This window comes from Antechinus flavipes, chromosome 2 (assembly GCF_016432865.1).
Source record: "Antechinus flavipes isolate AdamAnt ecotype Samford, QLD, Australia chromosome 2, AdamAnt_v2, whole genome shotgun sequence".
In the NCBI taxonomy this organism is placed as follows: Eukaryota; Metazoa; Chordata; class Mammalia; order Dasyuromorphia; family Dasyuridae; genus Antechinus; species Antechinus flavipes.
This window is the reverse complement of record NC_067399.1, coordinates 353,261,130-353,283,858: the sequence shown is the minus strand read 5'-3', so window position 1 is coordinate 353,283,858 and position 22,729 is coordinate 353,261,130. Positions and strand designations below refer to the sequence as shown.

The window sequence follows — 22,729 nt, the reverse complement described above, 5'->3', positions numbered from 1 at the left end:
TCTAGAGATCAAAATGAACCAATAGATAAAACCAGTATTTACAAATCTTTCAATGAGAGGGCATAGGAAGGAGGAGGAGAAAGAATCTAGAATGCAAAAAAATTTGAAATGAATGTTAAAAGTTGATTTTACAAATAACTGAGGAAAAATAAAATACTAAAAAAATTTTTAGATAATTAAAAATTTTCCCATTTATTTCTAGAAAATACAAGTTAAACAGAAAGTTATCAAAAAGAAAGCAGCGAATGTATATATTTAAGAGTCTCACAAATATCCTGAAGCTTAATGGGAAGAATACATTTAGATAAATTAACAACTATTGACAATGTTGTTATTAATGGTATACTTTTGGTTTGGTAAAATGAACAGTAGATTTGGATGTCCAAAAAACCCCACAAAAGCCCTCCTTGCTATATTAATGAATCACATAGCATATAGTGCCTACAAAAGACGAACATTTTCTGGTCAAAAAAGAAGGGAAAAGATTGCTAGATGTTTTCAGAACACACTAAGCAGGTTAAAAAATTTACAGAAATATTCTTGGAATAAACAGATTTTACTTCACTAAACAATAATAATGAGTGATAACAGTTATATGTCACTAAATTTTTAAAATATCAACAAAAGATCTACCTCTAGAAAAAGTCTCTGAAATGACTAAAGTCCAAAAGCAGAATCAAAAGGGGTTTTAAGTGTGACATCCATATAAATTCATGCAAAATAATATGTTGACAAAGAAACATCAAAGAGTTTGAATCAAATGGATTTGTTTACAGAAATAGAGATAACAATCTAAGGTCAGGTTATTGACACTAGAAATTATAGAAAGGTTAACCTTAGGAAATACAAATTTATTGGCTGAATAATATTATATATCAAAATGGTATAGAAATCAAGAATTATTCTCAAAAGATTTGCTGTTTTTTATATACTAACAGCTGCAAATTTCCATTCTTCAAAGATATACCTTACAGTATTTCCTCATACATTATTTGTTTAAAAAATATATTGTAGTTACATAGCTATAGTTATAAGTAAAATCTACCTTTATTCATTCTTGCTACTTGGAAAATAGTGGACTTTGCAAGATCATACCTCTTCATCTCAAGTAGATAGCGTCCTCTGTAAGGAACAAAAGTAGTTTTTCAGACTAAATGAGAAAAAAGGCAACTTTAAGGAATAACTTAAGTGATAACCATTGTAATAATGAGCAAATACATAAATATGTATATATGTTCATAAGAGACAATGTATTTGTACATGATTTGATTAGTCAGTGCAATTTTCCAAGGTGAAATATTTATGAACAGTAGTTTTTTTTTTTTTTTTATATTATGCAGCCTTTTTTAAAAATAACTTTTTATTGATAGAACTCATGCCAGAGTAATTTTTTACAACATTATCCCTTGCATTCACTTCTGTTCTGATTTTTCCCCTCCCTCCCTCCACCCCCTCCCCCAGATGGCAAGCAATCCTTTACATTGAACAGTAGTTTTGAAGAGATGATGTCAAAATTTTAAGTCCAAGTAAGGATTAAACATAATTTTCTACATTCTGTTTTGTTTATAACTAAAACAATCAAAAAATTCAATTTTCCTACTCATGAAGAAGGGGGATTCATAAAAGAGAAGCAGCTTTGATATGCTGATAGAATTGCTTCAGTTATAACATACTGGTAAAGAGATTTTCCCCACACAGAAAATAACACACTGTTAAATGTTCTACAAAGTAATAGGAACTGAATAAAATAGAACTATTTAAGAAAAACAACTAGTTCTACTCTTGCATCCACCCCCTTTTGTCCCCTCTCAAGGCCACTTTCCTAGTTTAGGCCTTGATAGTCTTTCTTCAGGTCCATTATAAATTGGCCTCCCTGTCTCATCTCTCTGCACTTCAATCAATATTCTGTGCACATGCAAAAATGATATCATTCCATCACTTTCCTGGCTCAGAAGCTCAGGGTCTCTTTGTTGACTCTATAACAAATACTCTTCTGATTGTTATTTAATGCCCTTGCAAATCTGGCTACAATGTAGTTTCTGGCCTTATTATCCATTATTTTTCTTCACAGTCAATGGTTTAGCTGAACCAAGCAAACATTTCCTTTCACAGGAACTCAAGTGGTAGAGGGAAGTGTGCTTCAGATTCAGAAGAAAGGAGATTTTGAGGGGATGGAGCCAAGATGGCAGAGAGGACACATGTGTCTTTCTGTGCTCTCCTCTACCCTCAAACTATTTTACAAAACTCAATCTCTGAATTAGTGCATGACAGTAAGAACCCACAAATATTGGGAATACAACACATTACCAACAGAATATAATCTAAAATTCACCAGAAAAGGTCTATTTTTGCTCACATGGGAACAGAATGGGGCTAGGCCAGGTGCAGACTCAGGCAGATTGTCAGTGAGGGCATGGAGAACAGCATGCTGAGCAGACCAGAGGGAGAAAGGGTGTGGTCTCTGCTGACAGAAAATCTGTGGGGAGAACTCTGCCACCATGTTGGCTACTCTGCCCTGGCCAGTAGATCAGCAAAGAAGCTATGTACACAGAAGGGAATGATTATAACTCCAAAACACTAGAGTCTCTTGGGACCTGGCCACACCTACCCAGCACTGGGAGGGACTCAGTACAGCCGTGCAACGGCTAATCCCAGCGCAACCACTGCTGCCCCACTGCTGCTTTACTACCACTTCCTGTTGTCTGTTGAGGCACCTTAGAAATACCCCACTACCACATAAGCAGACCACAGCATTTTTTGGTGGGGAGAGGGGGGTTAAATGAGTAAAAAGGCTAGCGAGCTCTAACTATAGATAGCTTCTCTGCTGAAAGAGAGCAGATTTCAAATCCTGAGGAGATTAAAAAGTTTATCTCTAGATGAAAACCCAAAGTTGGATATGATCTGATCCATACCACATAAGGTTCTCATAGAAGAAATTTAAAAGGATCTTAAAAGAGAGATAGAAGAAAAATGGGGAAAGGAAAGGAAAGCTGTTAGTTTATATATATAACATATATAACTCAATAAAAGATGGTGTGGAAAAAGAAAACAGAATTTATGAATTGGAAAAAAAAAAAACTCCTGAAAAAATAAAATTGGTAAAAAGGAAAAAAATTCCATGGAACAAAACAACTCATTTAAAAACTCAATTGCACAAATACAAAAAGAAATTTAAAAAGTAAATGAAGAAAATAATTCATTAAAAATCAGAATTGAACAAATGAAAATGAATGGCTGGAGGAGACACCAAGAATCAGTCAAGCAAAACCAAAAGAAAAAAGAAAAAAAGAAAAAATAGAAAAAAATGTTAAATATCTACTTGGGAAAACAACAGACTTGGAAAATAGATCTCAGAGAGATAATCTAAGGATTATTGTACTCCCTAAAAATCATGATGAAAAAAGGAACCTAGACACTATTGTTCAAGACATCATAAAAGAGATCTGCCCAGATGTCATAGAATCAGAAGGTAAAATAGCCATTAAAAGAATTCGTTGATCACCTACTAAAAAAGATCCCAAAATTAAAACTCCAAGAAATATTGTGGCTAAATTCCCAGAATTATCAGACCAAGGGAAAAAAAATACTACAAGCATCCAGAAAAAAACAATTCAAATGCTGAGGAGCCACAATAAGGATTACTCAGGATCTAGTGGCATCCAGATTAAAGGATCAAAGGGCCTGGAATCTGATATTCCGAAAGGCAAAGGAACTTAGAATGCAGCCAAAAATAAACTACTCAGCTAAACTGTGTATTTTTTTTCCAGGGAAGAAGATGGACATTCAATGAAATAGGTGAATTTCACTTACTTTTGATGAAAAAGTCAGAGTTAAACAAAATATGTGACCTCTAAAAATAGGACTCAAGAGAAGCATAAAAAGGTAAAAAGAGCTCTTGAGAATTGTATTTCTGTTATGGGCATAATAGAGAGTGTACGTATAGTTTGATTTTACTATTATAATATTAAAAAAGGAATTAGGAATGGAAAGAGGATTGTACCAGAAAAAGGGAAAAGTGGAGGTTAAAAAGAGGGAAATTACATCTTACAAAGAGGCAAAGGAAATTGTTGTATTTGAGGGAAAGAAGGGAGGCGAATGAACATAGTGTGACCCTGCTCTCATCAGAACTGGCTCAAAGAGAAAATATTAGACATATTTGGTTTACAAAGAAACTTCTCCCACCTCATTGAAAAGTGGGAGGGGAAAAGTGAAAAGGGAAGGGGTAGGCTAAATAGAAGGGAATACAGCATTAGTAAGGGAAAGATTTAAGAAAGGGGAGGGACTCTAAAGAGGAGGGAGGGATTTACAGAGGATTGTGGAAGACAAGTGGTGCTCATAAGTTTAATACTGGGGATGGCGGGGGGGGGGTAAGGGAGAAAGGAAAGAGAAAAGCATAATCTGGGAATAACAAGATGGCAGAAAATACAGAATTAGTAGCTTTAACTGTAAAAATGTGAATGGGGTAAACTTCCCATAAAGTAGAGGCAGATAGCAGACTGGATCAAAAGCCAGAATTCTACAATATGTTGTTTACAGGAAACACACTTGAAGCAGGGTGATACATATAGAATAAATTTAAAAAGCTGGAACAGAATCTACTATGGTTCAGGTGAAGTCAAAAAAGCAGAGTTAGCCATCCAATCTCAGATCAAGCAAAAGCAAAAATTGATCTAATTAAAAGAGATAAGGAAGGAAACTATTCTGCTAAAGGGTACCATAGATAATGAAGCAATATCAATATTAACATATATGCACCAAGTTTATACCATCTAAATTCCTAAAGGAGAAGTTAAGAGAGCTGCAAGAAGAAATAGACAGCAAAACAATAGTGGGAGATCTCAACCTTGCACTCTCAGAATTAGATAAATCAAACCACAAAATAAATAAGAAAGAATTTAAAAAAGTAAATTGAACACTAGAAAAGTTAGATATGATAGATGTTTGGAGAAAACTAAATGGAGACAGAAAGGAATACACTTTCTTCTTGGTAGTTCATGGAACCTACAAAAATTGACCATATATTAAGACATAAAGACATCAAGATCAAATGCAGAAAGGCAGAAATAGTAAATGCATCCTTTTCAGATCACAATGCAATAAAAATTACATTTAATAAAAAGTTGGGGGAAAACAGACCAAAAAGTAATTGGAAACTAAAGAATGAATGGGTGAAACAGCAAATCATAGACCCAATTAACAATTTCACCCAAGAGAATGACAATAATGAGACAAGATACCAAAATGTATGGGATACAGCCAAAATGGCAGTAAGGGGAAATTTTATATTTCTAGAGGCTTACTTGCATAAAATAGAAAAAGATAAAATCAATGAATTTGGTTTACAACTAAAAAAGCTAGAAAAAGAGCAAATTAACACCCCCCAACACTAAATTTGAAATTCTAAAAAAAAAGGATTAATAAAATTGAAAGTAAAAAGAAAAAAAAAAACTATTGAATTGGTTCTATGAAAAAACCAACAAAATAGATAAATCCTTGATAAATTTGATTAGAAAAAGGAACTAGAAAAATCAAATTGTTAGTCTTCAAAATGAAAAGAGGGAACTTTCCACTAATGAAGAGGAAATAAGAGCAATAATTAGGAGTTACTTTGCCCAACTTTATGCCAATAAATTTGATAACTTAAATGAAATGGATGAATACCTTTAAAAATATAGCTTGCCCAGATTAACAGAGAAAGATGTAAATTGGTTAAATAGTCCCATTTTAGAAAAAGAAGTAGAACAAGCTATTAATCACCTCCCTAAGAAAAAATCCCCAGGACCAGATGGATTTACATGTGAATTCTATCAAACGTTTAAAGAACAATTAACTCCAATGCTGTATAAATTATTTGAAAAAATAGGGAATGAAGGAGTCCTACCAAATTTCTTTTATGACACAGACATGGTACTGATACCTAAACCAGGTAAGTTGAAAACAGAGAAAGAAAATTATAGACCAATTTCCCTAATGAACATTGATGCAAAAATCTTCACTAAAATATTAGCAAAAAGACTAAAGAAAATCATCCCCAGGATAATACACTATGATCAAGTAAGATTTATACCAGGAATACAGAGCTGGTTCAATATTAGGAAAACTACTAGTATAATTGACTATATCAATAACCAAATTAACAGAATCCATATGACCATCTCAACAGATGCAGAAAAAGCATTTGATAAAATCCAACACCCATTTCTATTAAAAATACTAGAAAGTATTCCTATACATTTGAATAAATGGACTTTTCCTTAAAATAGTCAGTAGCATCTATTTAAAACTATCAGTAAGCATCATATGTAATGGTAATAAACTGGAACTATTCCCAGTAAAATCAGGAGTGAAACAAGGTTATCTACTATCACCATTCCTATTCAATATTGTATTAGAAATGCTAGCTTTGGCAATAAGAGATGAAAAAGAGATTAAAGGAATTAAGAGTAGGTAATGAGGAAACCATATTATCACTCTTTGCAGATGATATGATGGTATACTTAAGAGAACCCCAGAGATTCTACTAAAAAAACTATTAGAAATAATCCACAAGATTTCTTCAACAAAGAGATCTAATTCAGTTTCAATTGAACAAGGATGGACAGAAGCAGCTACACCCAACGAAAGAACACTGGGAAATGAATGTAAACTGCTTGCATTTTTGTTTTTCTTTCTGGATTATTTATACCTTCTGAATCCAATTCTCCCTGTGCAACAAGAGAACTGTTCGATTCTGCAATAGATATATTGTATCTAGGATATACCGTAACCTATTTAACATGTACAGGACTGTTTGCCATCTGGGAGAGGGGGTGGAGGGAGGGAGGAGAAAAATTGGAACAGAAGTGAGTGCAAGGGATAATGCTGTAAAAAATTACCCTGGCATGGGTTCTATCAATAAAAAGTTATTAAAAAAAAAAAAAGAAAGAATCTACAAATTTAGCAAAGCTGCAGGATACAAAATAAATCCACATAAATCATCAGCATTTTTATACATCACTAACAAAATCCAGCAGCAAGAGATACGAAGAGAAATCCCATTTAAAATAATTGTCGATAGTATAAAACATTTGGGAATCTATCTGCCAAGAGAAAGTCAGGAACTATATAAGCAAAAGTACAAAACACTTTCTACAAAAATAAAGTCAGATCTAAGCAATTGGAAAAATATTAAGTGCTCTTAGATAGGTCAAGCAAATATAATAAAGATGACAATATTACCTAAACTAATCTGTTTATTTAGTACTATACCAATCAGACTCCCAAGAAACTCTTTTAATGACCTAGAAAAAAAACAACAAAATTCATATGGAAGAACAAGAATTTCAAGGGAATTTATGGTAAAAAAAATCAAATGAAGGTGGCCTAGCTGTACCTGATCTAAAATTATATTATAAAGAAGTGGTCACCAAAACCACAAAATATTTAATAACTATAGCAATCTAGTGTTTGACAAACCCAAAGACCCCAGCTTTTGGGATAAGAATTCACTGTTTGACAAAAACTGCTGGGAAAATTGGAAATTAGTATGGCAGAAACTAGGCATTGACCCACACTTAACACCATACACCACGATAAGCTCAAAATGGATTCATGATCTAGGAATAAAGAATGAGATTATAAATAAATTAGAAGAATATAGAATAGTTACCTCTCAGGCCTGTGGAGGAGGAAGAAATTTGTGACTAAAGAAGAACTAGAGATCATTATTGATCACAAAATAGAAAATTTTGATTATATCAAGTTAAAAAGCTTTTGTACAAATAAAACTAATGCAGACAAGATTAGAAGGGAAGCATTAAACTGGGAAAACATTTTTACAGTTAAAGGATCTGATAAAGGCCTCATTTCCAAAATATATTGGAAATTGACTCTAATTTATTAGAAATCAAGCCATTTTCCAATTGATAAGTGGTCAAAAGATATGAATAGACAATTTTCGGTTGAAGAAATTGAAACTATTTCTAGTCATATGAAAAGGTGTTTCAAATCATTATTGATCAGAGAAATGCAAATTAAGACAACTCTGAGATATCACTACATACCTGTTTAAGATGATAGGAAACGATAATGAAGAATGTTGGAAGGGATGTGGGGAAAATGGATCACTGATTCATTGTTGGTGTAGTTGTGATAGGATCCAAACATTCTGAAGAACAATTTGGAACTATACTCAAAAAGTTATCAAACTGTGTATACCCTTTGATTCAGCAGTGTTACTACTAATCTTATATCCCAAAGAGATCTTAAAGGAGGAAAAGTTCCCCCACATGTGCAAAAATGTTTGTGATAGCCCTTTTCGTACTGACAAGAAACTGAAAACTGAGTAGGTGCCCATCAATTGGTTGAATAAGTTACGGTATATGAATGTTATGGAATATTATTGTTGTGTAAGAAATGACCAGCAGGATGAATACAGAGAGGCTTGGAGAGTCTTACATGAACTGATGCTAAGTGAAATGAGCAGAACCAGGAGATCATTAAACACTTCAACAACAATACTATATGAGAATCAATTCTAATGGACATGGCCTTCTCTAGCAATGAGAGGATCCAAATCAGTTCCAATTGATCAGTAATGAATAGAACCAGCTACCCCCAGCAAAAGAACACTGGGAAATAACTATGAGAGAATTGACTCTAATCTATAAGAAATCAAACCATTCTCCAATTGATAAAGGGTCAAAGGATATGAACAGACAATTCTCAGACGAAGAAATTGAAACTATTTGTAGACATATGAAAATATGCTCCAAATCATTATTAATCAGAGAAATGCAAATTAAGACAACTCTGAGATACTACTACACACCTGTCAGATTGGCTAGAATGACAGGGAAAGATAATGGGGAATGTTGGAGGGGATGTGGGAAAACAGGGACTCTGATACATTGTTGGTGGAATTGTGAACACATCCAGCCATCCTGGAGAGCAATTTGGAACTATGCTCAAAAAGTTATCAAACTGTGCATACCCTTTGATCCAGCAGTGTTTCTACTGACTGGCCTTATACCCCAAAGAGATACTAAAGAAAGGAAAGGGACCTGTATGTGCCAAAATGTTTGTGGCAGCCCTGTTTGTAGTGGCTAGAAGCTGGAAAATGAAAGGATGCCCATCAATTGGAGAATGGTTGAATAAATTGTGGTATATGAATCTTATGGAATATTATTGTTCTGTAAGGAATGACCAGCAGGATGAATACAGAGAGGACTGGTGAGATTTACATGAACTGATGCTAAGTGAAATGAGCAGAACCAGGAGATCATTATATACCTCAACAACGATACTGTTTGAGGATGTATTCTGATGGAAGTGGATCTCTTCAATAAAGAGAGCCTTAATTGATCAAAGATGGACAGAAGCAGCTACACCCAGAGAAAGAACACTGGGAAATGAATATAAACTGCTTGCATTTTTGTTTTTCTTCCCGGGTTATTTATACCTTCTGAATTCAATTCTCCCTGTACAACAAGAAAACTGTCCGGTTCTGCACAAGTATATTGTATCCAGGATATACTGTAACCTATTCAATATGTAAAGGACTGTTTGCCATCTAGGGGAGAGGGTGGAGGGAGGGAGGGGAAAAATCAGAACAGAAGTGAGTGCAAGGGATAATGCTGTAAAAAATTACCCTGGCATGCGTTCTATCAATAAAAAGATATTAAAATTAAAAAAAAAATGACTATGGACCACAACATAGCATTTCCATTCTTTCTGTTATCATTTGCTTGCATTTTTGTTTTTCTTCTCAGGTTATTTTTATCTTCTTTCTAAATCTGATTTTTCTTGTGCAGCAAGATAACTGTATAAATGTGTGTGTGTGTGTGTATATATATACATATATATATGTATATATATATATATACATATATATATGTATATATATAGTATTTAACATATACGCTAACATATTTAACTGTCTAACTATAGGACTACCTGTCATCTAAGGGAGAGGATGGAGGGAAGGAGGGGAAAAGTTGCAACAGAAGCTTTTGCAAGGGTTTATGTTGAAAAATTACCCATGCAAATGTTTTGTCAATAAAAAAATTTATATTCATAATAAAAAAAGAAAGGAAATTTTTTTGTGTTTTGATTATTGCTATATGTTGTCGGGAACTATCCTTTTACATATAAACTAATTGACATTAATGTTTACAAGCACTCTAATCACTTAAGATCTCAAGAATATCAGTGACACTCCCTATAACCAGTAATTGATATTGAAAGGAAGCCAACAGAATAGAGGCATTAGAAGAAACACATAAATTCTCAAATATCCCTAGAAAGGATAGCTTGAGGGAAAAAATGTAGCCATTAATTGTGGATCCAACTTGCCAGTGCAAATAAGAGCTCAAATATAGAGCCCTTCCAGAGCTTACAAAAAGTTACATAGGCTTATGCCATTTGTCAAAATAATTAAATTACTATCAGTCTAGTATCAGAAAGGACATTTATACTTGCAAAAAGATATTCTTGTCCCAGTTCTTCCATTAATTTGCCATTTAACTTCTCTGAGTTTCAGTTTCTTTATCAATAAAATGAGAAAAACTTGGTTGTTATCCTTTATATTTGAAAAGGACCAAAAAAACATCACTATATTGTGGTCAGTGTTCACTGTGTCTGCTTGTGGCTGATCAAACAAACAGAAGTTTGGAGTTTTTTACTTCCAGTGGGTAAGGCATAAAGATGTCTTTTTGAACACCTGGAACAGAGATTTTTTAAAATTTGTGGATTTCATGTTTCTTTTGAGCTACTGCAATTCTGCTTTGCTCACAGAGCACATAATAAAATCACTTTTTTGATTGTGGACATGTCATGCTAGGAAGTCCTTTGCCAATGTTGTCCATGTTTCAGAATTCTTCCAGAGTTCTTCAGAAAGGTCTTGAGACTGTCCTTGTATTGCTATTTCTGACCTTTGTGTGAGTGCTTGATTTATGTGAGATCTCTGTAAAATAGTATTTTAAGCAAATAAAAATTTGACACTTGAATAATATGGCCATCCTATTGAAGTTGTGTTCTCTGCAATAGAATTTGAATGCTTCACAGTTTAGCTCAAGAAAGTACCTCAGCAACTGATACCTTTTTTTTGTGAAGTGATCTTCAGAATCTTTCTAAGACAATTCAAATACAAGCAATTCAGTTTCCTGGTATTGCACTTATATACTCTCCAGATTTCACAGGCATAAAACAATGAGGACAGCACAACAGCTGTATAGCTTTGAGTTTAGTAGGTAACCTAATACCGCTTCTCTCTCATACTTTCCTTTGGAGCTTCTCAAACATTGAACTAACCCTGGTAATGTGTGCAGCAACCTTATTATCAGTATGTATATCCCTGGAAAGTATACTACCAAGATTAAGCAAACTTAATCACAGCATTCAGGATTTTCCCATGTATTCTAACTGATATTTCTACATATAGATAGTGTAGTGCTGACTGATGGAGAAATTCTTTTCTTGGTGTTGTCAGGACAAAATTAGTATAAGTGGCAGAATCAATCTCTATCTTTTTGCATTGCAGACTCAGGGGCAGCATTGTGTAAATAATCATCTGAGTAAGAAAAGTCATATACCAACTTTCCCTCCATTTTAATCTTGGTTTATAGCCTCTTCAAGGTTAATAATTTATTGTCAGTGCAATTGTTAACTCTCATGCCATTTTTGTCCTTGTTGAAGACATCGTGCATTGGACAACATCACCAAAAACATCATGCTAAAAAGTATGGCAGTAAGCATATAGCCTTACTTCATTCCTCTGATAATTTAGAAAGTATAAGAGCATTATCCATTAACCAGAACCTGGGCAGGTATTCCATTTGGAACTAACATACAATGTAATACAATACAGATTTTGTCATGATGTCCCACAAATACTTATGACTGACAGTATGATCAGATTGATGGATGTTTTGTATAGATTTCTGTTTTGCTCCTGGCATTTTTCTCAGATTTGTCAAGCAGTATGTAAGCCATTCTTTGGCCTTTTCTGAAGCCATACTAGCTCTTAAGTAGATGACATCTTTCCAGGTGAAAGATCAACCTATCACAGAGAACTCTGGCAAGAACCTTGCCAGTGAGGGAGGATTCTGGGGAGATGGCCAAGTAGGTTGGTAAATTTCAAGCACTTCTGATTTCCCACACTAATAGAACAAATTTTGCTTGGTGAAAAACCAAGATGGCTTGGAGCAGAACAGGGGTGGTCCTTCTCATACAACCTAATAAGATCTGAAGAAATTCCCCAGGGGCAGGCTAGGATTAATCTGTTTGAAGTGCAAACTGTTCTAGGCTAGCTCCCTGAAAACACCAAGTGGGGATGAGTGGTTGTATCTGGAGCCTCAGCAGCAATCACAGAAACTTTCACCTCCCAGACTGTTTGTCTAGTGGGGATTTGAGTCCTGGAAATCAGAGTGAACCTCAGCGGATTGGGAACACCAGGACCAACTGTGCTGTTGAGATGGAGCATTGGTAAGCAGCGGGATAAGGGTACTTTTGATTGTGGACACTTATAGGAGGGTGGAGCTCTTAGTTTAGGGTTCTTAGTCAAAGTGGAGAGCTGAAGGGAAGCTTGAGGCACCATCTCCCCATCCTGTGATTAGAAATACACAAATACCTCTTATTAAAAAAAAAATGAACTAGCAAAGAAAAAAGAATCCCACCATTGAAACATATTATGAAGACCAGGATTCATTTTCAGAGGACACTTTAGCTTTTACCCCAAAGAGTAATGTGAAATGGCTCCCTGCCCAAAGAGAATTTGCAGAAGAACTCAAAAAAAGAATTTAAAAATCAAATGAAACATTGAGGAAAAACTAAAGAAAAAATTAAAACCACCCACAAAAAACAAAATGATTATAAAAAAAAAAGTTAATCAATTAGAAAAGAGATACAGAATCTCAATGATGAAAATAATTCTTTGAATATTAGAAATCAGGCAAGGGGAAGCCAATGAAGCTATGAGAGACTAAGAAATAACAAAACAGATTATAAAGGAGAAAATAGAACAAATGTGAAATCTCTCATAAGAAAGACAAAAGATCTGGAGAACAGATGAAGAAGAGAAAATATAATAATTGGACTACCAGAAAGTTGTGATAAAAAAGAGAACCTTGACACAGTAATTCAGGAAATAATCCTAAAAAATTGTGCTGGAGTGAAAGAACATGAGGGGAAAGTAGAAACAGAAAAAATTTACCTATCACCACCTCAAAGAGACCTTTTGGGGAAAACACATAGGCATATTATTGCCAAATTTCAAAACCCCTGGAACAAAGAGAAAATTCTGCAAGAAACAAGAAAAAAAAAAATTCAAATACACTGGATCTACAATTAGAATTGTACAAGACTTAGCAGCTACAATAAAAGATCACAGGTCTTGGAATCATATCTACAAATGAACAGCCCAAAAAATCTTATCTAGCAAAATTATTTATAATTTTGAATGAGAAAACAATGGACATTCAATGAACTTAGAGATTTTCATGGCTTTCTATCAAGCAAACCTGAACTTAATAAAAGGAACATAGAAAAACTGTTTAAACATGGACAAATTGTTAATTTTTTTTTTTTAACATCGGAAATGTACACTTTATATTTAAGATTTACATGAACAATAGGATAAGCCCAAGAGAAAGGTTGGCAGAGTAAAGGTAAAAACAGTAATTGTGTTATAAAAATGGAATGCAGAATTGACTTAGAGACATTAGAGGGGAGAAGAGGGCTTGTAGTTCTGAAAACCTACTCACATTGGGAATGGGTTCAATTGGCAACACTACATATGTACCATGAAGGGTATAACACCCTCCAAAATCTATAAAGAATTAAGGAGGGAGGGATAGGTGGATGGAGAAACAAAGGGTAAAGGAAGAAGACAAGGGAGGGATTCCTTGGGTGCGAGAAGGCTAAGTAATAGTAAGCCAAGCAGAATTTAATGAGTCAGCAGAGATAGGAAAGATGTATGAATGTGGTGTATGTGTGTGTATGTGTGTGTGTGTGTGTGTGTATGTATATATTTATATATGTATACATAAATATATATATTTTTTAACTGTAGCTTGCTTGGGGGTAGTAAAGGGATGAAAGGGAAAAAAATAAAGTGAAAAGGTATGCAGTAGTGCTAGGGTATGGGATTCTGCTGAGAGGAAGTACAGAGGCCATCTCAACTTTGATGCACAATAAGTTTTTTGCCATGATGCAGAAACACCTGTGTAGAGGGCTGAAATTCTTGAGTTCACACACTGAGGTCTGGACAACTGAGCAATTAAGGCTAATTACCAATTGGACAATACTCTATAAGAATATGCTTGGAAAATGGCCCTTCCCACTATCCTGTGCTCACTTGATAATTGGTATATACAGAGGATTGTAGGAGGGACTAGGGGGTGGAGTAAAACTAGCCAGGATTTACTTAGGTGGTAGACAAGGAAGAAGGAGATCATGGAGATTCTGCGTCCATCCAATTCAATCCTACCTCTAAAGATCAATAATAAAGACCAAAGACTTTTGGTTATCTTGACTCCAGCTGATTATAAGGTGTCCAAGGTGCTAATGTGGTCATCACAAACACCCTTGTTGAGCGAGGAACAGTGATACACGGCATGAGAACAGGTTCAGCCTGAGAGTTATAGTGTAGTTGCTCATAAGTAGGGATTCCTTGACAGGGCCTCTCGCCTGTGAGCAGGTTGCTAACTTGCTTGATTGGCTCTCCTCCCATTGGCAGATACCATGCATACACAAAGCCCATTAGCTGCTTTTCTGAATGGTGATTGGGGATTGCCTACTATTAATGCATTGATCATGTTTGTAAAAATGTATGTCAACAAGGCTGTACGGCATAATAAACTGGAGCTCTTTTCATACTCTATGAGCCTCTCCTCTCATTTATCTTGCCTCTGAGATCAAAGGGCTCATAGACTTTGAGCTCTTAAGATGGAGGCAACACAGTAGAGAATAAAAGAATAATTTACAAGCAAGTAGGGAAAAGACAAACACTCATGAATATCATTTCTTCTAATATATATTACTTTCTTAAATTGGTAGTTTTTTTTATATTTTAAATACTACCTGATGTTCTGTTGGGCACATGATAATGTTTTCTTTTCTTTTGTTTCATTTCGTTTATATTGCTTTTCTCTTTTTCTTATTCTGTTTCTTCAAATTAAATAAATTTGAAAAATCTTGCCAGCAATGATAGAGAGATTACCCCTATGATTGTTACAAGTGAACCTTTTCCCCTTCCTTTATAGAAATGGACAATGGAAGCATCTTTAAATTCCTGGGGAGTAATCTCCTCTTGCCATATGACCTGGAAAATTCATCAGCTTTTATATAAGCAGTGGACTCCCTGCCTTGTGAATCTCAACTGGAATAGAATCAGCACTGGATACTGCCACATAAGAGGAACCTAATGTCATTCAAAACCTATTCTTCACTTCAAAGTTTGGCCAGAGGGTAATTGATTTCAACCAGAAGCCTGCTGAATCCCACTGCTTCAGTCCAGTGAAAAGATGACCCTATGGCCTGGGCTGCCTGTATGTAGGCTTGTGACTACAGCTCCCAGTGTATCTGTACCTACTGCTTTGTCCATTGCCACAAGACTTCAAGATATGCTAAGTATGATTTCTTTTGATTTGTGCATAAATTGGAGTTAAGTGAGGCAGAGTTTTGTGAAATTGTTGGTCTCTTCTCTCCCAGAGTCCAAATGGCAAGACAAAAGTCAAGATGACTGATAATGGCTTGGGATATAGTAATTAACGTTGGCATCTTCAATGTCAAATAAAGATCTAAGCACTCCACAATGCCTGCTTTACCTGCCTCCATGGCCATTGAAATAAATTGTTCTCATTCACCCATTTCTTCAGAGGAAATCTTTTGTTTGGGTAGACATTCTGCTAACTCACTGATGGGATTGAGGCTCATCAGTTACCCTTAATCTGATTTAGCTTGTCTCTCAAAATGGTTTACCAGAGTGTGGTTGCTCTGTGTTCCACAGCTTCTTAGAGGCACAGTTGAGAACTGGATGATTAGTTGGACATCAAAGATAGAAAATAGCTTTCAAAGGGCTTTTCAGCCCTTATGGTTGAAGTATGAATTTTCTCTGAATGCACTGAGAAAAACCTAGAACATAGGAATGCTACCTGAGAAGATAAATGTTTTGTTGGACCATTGAAGGAAAGAGTCAAAATATAAATGATTGAAGTAATGATTTTTACTTATAGGGAAAGTAGATATTTTCCCTGTAGTAGTATAAATAGGTTTGTTTTATAGGTATCTCAAACTTAACACATCCAAAATAGAACTTATCTTTACCCCAAAATTCATCTCTTTTATAAATTTTTCTATTTCTGCTAAAAGCACCACCATTCTTCTGGCAATCCAAATTTGCATTATCATTCTTCCTCACTGTACATATCAAACCAGTTGCAAATTTTGTCCATTTTTACCTTCATGATGTCGCTCATCTATTCCTTTCTCTCACATAGTTACTGCCTTAGTTCATGCCCTTATCACATCATTTCTGGACTATTCTAATCTCCTCTGAATTGGTCTCCTTATTTCAAGTATCTTTTTTTTCCCAATCTATCTTCCATCCTGTTGATAAAGTGATTTCCCTAATGTACCGGTTTAATTGTTTTATTTTCCCACTCAGTGAACTCTAATGGCTCCCTGTTGCCTCTATGATTCTTCTCTATTTGGCATTTAAAACTTTCACTACCTGGCCTCAACTTATGTTCCAACTTATTTATGCCCCAACCTATGTTCCAATTTACTTATACATTTGATCTAGATAAACTGACCTTGCTGTTTATCTCCCCCACTTGGAAACCCTTGTTTCCTTCAAAATTCAGATCTAATATTACTTTCTATGTGAAACCTTTTCTGATCCCAACTTCCCTGACAAAATAACTTTTATTGATTTTGTGCACACACACATACACATGCACAGACATGTACTGTCTCCCTGCTAGAACATAATCTCAAAGATTTTAAACTGTTTTTGAATTTATCCAGTTACTAGACCAATGCCTAGCATATAGAAGGAGCTTAATAAATACTTGTGGGATGATTCATTGTTTAATAAAGAGAAAAAGAGGGTGGAATACTTGAAATGAATAATTTTTACAGGAATGCTTCACAGAAAGCTTGGTAATGACTCACAAGGCCATTCTGAGGAGTCAGAGATATGAAAATATTTTGAAAACTACTAAGTCTTATTACAAAGGTAATGAGTGATTGTTGTTATTATTGTTAATATAACTCATTGCTTCAGGTAATCTGTGATCTCATTGAGATGTAGAATTTTCTCCAATGGTGAAAATTCAAATTGTCACATATTCTTATGCTATTTCATTGTCATTCATGTTCTTCATAAGTTCTTCCTAGCAGATTTGTCCATTATATCGGATGCTTTCCTCTTAACTTTTAAACATTGTTACCTCTTATCTCTCACTCTGCTCCATGATTTACCTTCTTCAATCATACATTTCCTTTGTATAATACATTTCCTTTTAAGTCACTTCTTGTTGCCTAAATCATTGTTGGTAAGATGCTGCAGCCTACTTATGCTTATCATCCATTCAATCCAAAAAAATCTAGTCCAGGGGGCAGCTAGGTAGCACAGAGCACCAGCCCTGAGGTCAGGAGGACCTGAGTTCAAGTTTGGTCTCAGACACTTAACACTACCTAACTATGTGACTATGGGCAAGTCACTTAACCCAATTGTCTCAGCAAAAAAAAAAAAAAAAAAAAAAAAAAATCTAGTCCAATACATTAAGCACCTATGATAACTGGGAATGTAATTAGTAAAAAGACAGTCTCTTCTCTTAATGAGCTTACAATCTAAGGAGGGAGACAATACACAAAAGGAGGTAAGAAAGTGGGGTGGAGGGATGGGACACAAAGTATAGGAATTGGTATGGGAGGATCATATTCCAGAGAATTGAACCCAGTCAGGATAGCAGATGCAGAGTAGAATGATGAGAATACAGTTTCTGCACTCTCTAAAGCAAAGTGTTGTGAGGAATTTGTTACTTTCCCTCTAGCCCTTTAATCAGAAAAGAGACAAGGCTGATATGAAAATATGCTCCAAATCATTATTAATCAGAGAAATGCAAATTAAGACAACTCTGAGATACCACTACACACCTGTCAGATTGGCTAGAATGACAGCGAAAGACAATGCGGAATGTTGGAGGGGATGTGGGAAAACTGGGATACTGATACATTGTTGGTGGAATTGTACACATCCAGCCATTCTGGAGAGCAATTTGGAACTATGCTCAAAAAGTTATCAAACTGTGCATACCCTTTGATCCAGCAGTGTTACTACTAGGCTTATACCTGAAAGAGATACTAAAGAAGGGAAAGGGACCAAATGCCAAAATGTTTGTGGCAGCCCTGTTTGTAGTGGCTAGAAGCTGGAAAATGAATGGATGCCCATTCATTGGAGAATGGTTGAGTAAATTGTGGTATATGAACGTTATGGAATATTATTGTTCTGTAAGGAATGACCAGTAGGATGAATACAGAGAGGACTGGCGAGACTTACATGAACGGATGCTAAGTGAAATGAGCAGAAACAGGAGATCATTATATACCTCAACAACAATACTGTTTGAGGATGTATTCTGATGGAAGTGGATCTCTTTGATAAAGAGAGCTAATTCAGTTTCAATTGATCAAGGATTGACAGAAGCAGCTACACTCAAAGAAAGAACACTGGGAAATGAATATAAACTGCTTGCATTTCTGTTTTTCTTCTCAGGTTATTTATGCCTTCTGAATCCAATTCTCCCTGTGCAACAAGAAAACTGTTCGGTTCTGCACACATATATTGTATCTAGCATATACTGTAACTTATTCAACATGTAAAGGACTGCTTGCCATCTGGGGGAGGGGGTGAAAAGAGGGAGGGGAAAAATCGGAACAGAAGTGAGTGCAAGGGATAATGCTGTAAAAAATTACCCTGGTTATGTCAATAAAAAATTAAAAAAAAAAAAAAAAGAGAGAGACAAGGCTGAGGGAGCTGGTATTAAGGCTTGAATTAGAAGCATGATGATTTAGAAGTGAGGAGTTTATATCCTGGGAGGGACATCTTATTTAGTGGAGCTAAAACCAAGAAGAGCAACAAATACAAAGTGGAGTGCCTCTCATCATCATGTATCTCTCTCCATTGTCCTTTGGGCCATCAACAATTCTGATTTTTTAGAGATAGTAATCTTCCATAGTTCAAGTAATGCATTATCAGAAAATTATTCAGGTTAAAAAGGTAGGAGTGGTGTGTACACGTGTATGTGTTTATAAAGTAGTATTTTGGAAATCACTGAAAATACTTTGTAATTCTCCAAATGCAATAAAATCCACTCTCTTTATCCTACTCAATTCTGAGTCCAGATAATTGTTCTTCTGCACCCACAAATCTAAAATATGTACATGTTGAAGCAGTCTATCTGGCAAATGAAATCCAGATTTTCTTCATCAATTTGATTTTTCCTCTATGTGCTGTTAGTTGGCTCAATTTCTTTTGAGTGATTGTGATTTCATTGAAGAGATATCTGGGCTTGATACAATACATATTATGTTATCCACAAATAGGGACATCTTGTCCTTCACTGTCTGCAAAGCCTTATTCTTTCTTTTGGAATGTGCAAAGGATATCTTCCATGACAGTAAGAAATACTGTGAGTTAGGAAATACATCTCTATTTTAAACTGTGTGATTCTAACTACCTTGTTTTCTTTTCTATGACTGCCACTGTAGAAACAGAAGAGAGCTTCTTAGGACTGAAGGCCAATTTGAGTTTTTGTGTCATTATTAACAACAATAAAACAGTATTCATCCACATGGTAATTAAGTAATTACTGCACTGAAATTCCTTTTGTCTTCTGTCCTGAGACAACTTCTAGTACTGGTTGCATTTTCACTCATTTCCTGTGACAAAATGAGGAAAGAGAATTGGAATATTCTTTGCTCCGCATTTCCACTTCTAGCTTTTCCTCTAATACTATTATTCCTTCTTTGAGGTTCATGCACTGCATATCTACCTCTTAATCAAAATTCTGGTAACTACAAATTTCAAAGATATTCCCATTCCTTTTTCAATGAATTCAGTATCCAGCTTACAATCTTTCTTTCCTTCTCAACCTCTGCCCTTAAACTAGTCACATGACTATTCTAGTTATAGCTCAAATACCTTCTCAATACATCAATTTACTCATTTCCCATAATATTCTTCTACTTTATCTCAGCCATACAAAACCATGGCCATAGCCTTCATCCGAATATCACATGCCAATGCTTTACTTCCATATTCATGAACACTGAACTTCCCTTATTCAGTTATTGACTTTTTCCCTTTTTCCTTTCCCCTTTATCATATTGCTTATTATGTTCTGCCAATCCTCAGCCTAGGATCATTTCCATCATTTATTGCTTCCATTTTTATACATGTGCTACTGAATGAAAGTGGAGAAACCATTCTAAAAAGGACCACCACAAATTTAGAGTACATAAATGCAACTGAATTCTTACTGCTGCTAGGCAATTCTTTTAAAACTTCCCTAATTAACTCACTATTTCACTTCCTACAGAGGCTCTTTCAAACATTCCTTTTTAAACCTCTCAAGGCTCTCCTCCCTGCCCCAACTAAGATACCTGCATCATATTTTACTGAAAAAATTGAGGTCATTCACCAAGAGCTTCCTGTCTCCCCTCTTACTCAATCTGATATTATTCACTTGCCTTCTGCCACTATCTCCTCCTTCACCCATTTCACAAGAAGAGATGGTTCTTCTCTTTGCCAAAGCAAACTCCTCTACCTGCACAAGTGATATTATTTCATTTCATATTTAGCAGGTTGCCTCTATCAAACTCATTGATTCTCATTTATCTTCAATCTCTCCCTTTCTACCGATTGCTTCCCTATTGCCTACAAATATGTTCACAAATTCCTTAAAAAAGCCCTCACTTGATCCATTCACCCTGATAGCTATTGATCCACATTTCATCTGCTTTTTGTGGCTAAATACCTTGAGAAGGCCATCTGTAAGAAGTGCCTCTATTTCCTTTTCTCTCACTTTCTTTTTAATTCTTCGTAATCTGCTTTCTGGCCTCATCATACAACTGAAACTGCTCTTTCCAGAAATACTAAAAATTTCTTTATTTCCAAATCCAATAGTCTTTTCTCAATCATCCTCTATCTTAACCTCTCTGTGGCCTTTGACATTGTTGATAAGCCTCTTGTTAATCTCTTCTCTTCAGATTTTTGAGACTCTCTTCTAGTTTTCCTCCTACTTATATGATCATTCCTCATTCTTCTTTTCTGAATCTTCATCCAGATCAGACCCACTAATTGTGGTTATCTCAGTGTTTTTTTCTTCCTCCTGTATACTGTTTCATTTGTTGATTTCATTAACTCCCATGGATTTAATTATTTCTATTCTGATGATTCTCAAATCTACTTGTCCAGCCCCAATCTTTCTGTTGACTGTTGGTCTCATATTTCCAATATCTTGGACTAGATTTAAAGTCAGTCTCATGGCTAGAGCCACAAGCGTCCAGTAAAACTCCCAACTAGATTAAACCAGAATTAGGTTAAAACATAATTGGGTAATAATTAACAAAACAAATAAGAATAGAATACAACATAGATAACATTAATTTGTGGCTTTCCACACCAATATGTGGCCTCCTGGGATAAGTTTCTATATGAGTTTGACACCACTGCTAAGCCATCTTAAGACATCTTAAACTCAACATATCCAAAATACATCACTATCCTAAACCCTTGCACCTTCAAAACTTCTCTATTACTATTAAGGTGCCATTAACCTCACAATCTAAGTATCATTTTTAACTCATTACAATCTCCTACCTTTCTCCACACCCACATTCAATTTATTACTAGGGCCTGTCAATTTCATCTTTGCAGCATCTCTCATGTATGTCCCCTTCTTTCCTGTGACACTGCCACCAATCTCATACAGGCCCTCAGCTTTTCATTCCTCTATTACACTGGCTTGCTGGTGAGCCTGCCTGCTACAAGTCTTTTCTCACTCCAGTTTAGTCTCCACTCAGCTGCAAAGTGATTTTTCTAAAGCATATTGCAATTGTGTCATCTCCCTACTCAGTAAACTCCACTGGCTTCCTCTAGTTTCAAATACAAAATGCTCTACTTAGCTCTTTAAGTCCTTCTCAGGCTAGGCTATTCCTCCCTCTGGAGTTTTCTTACACTCTTATGCACCCAAGTTGCTACATCCTTTAGTTGTAGTCAATTTCTCTAGTTGATCCCCATGCCTCATATACTTTCATTGTTCACCTCCACCTCTGAATTCTGTGATTTCTTTTAGATCTCAGCTAAAATTCTACTCTACAGGAAACTTTCCCCAATTCTTTTTAATTCTAGTGCTTTCTCTCTGGTGATTATTTCTTATTTATCCCATATATATACCTTATTTTTATATAGTTGTTTGTGTGTTTCCCCCATTAGATTTTGTGAGCTCCTTCAAAGCAGGAACTACCCCTCTTAGTATCTTTTGCATTTAGGAAAGTACTTGGCACATATGACTTCTTAATAAATGATTACTGATTGATGAAAGTAATGGCCAAGATGAATCTAAAAATCTTTCATCATGTTAGGTAATGTAATTTGTGATTTTCCTAAAATAAATAATATAAAATGCTTATCTTTGTGTGTATATATATAATAATAATGTAAATGTAATACATATATGTGCAT

At 35.2% G+C, this 22,729-nt stretch overlaps 1 protein-coding gene across 1 annotated transcript in view; it reads right to left on the bottom strand.

Annotated features, from left to right (window-relative positions):
• The window catches only part of TTC6 (tetratricopeptide repeat domain 6), a 288,496-nt gene that overhangs the window by 66,744 nt on the left and 199,023 nt on the right, over positions 1-22,729 (bottom strand). The window contains exon 21 of the mRNA XM_051978083.1: positions 1,046-1,122. Within this exon, the coding sequence (XP_051834043.1) occupies positions 1,046-1,122 (77 nt within the window). The remainder of the gene's footprint in view (positions 1-1,045; positions 1,123-22,729) is intronic.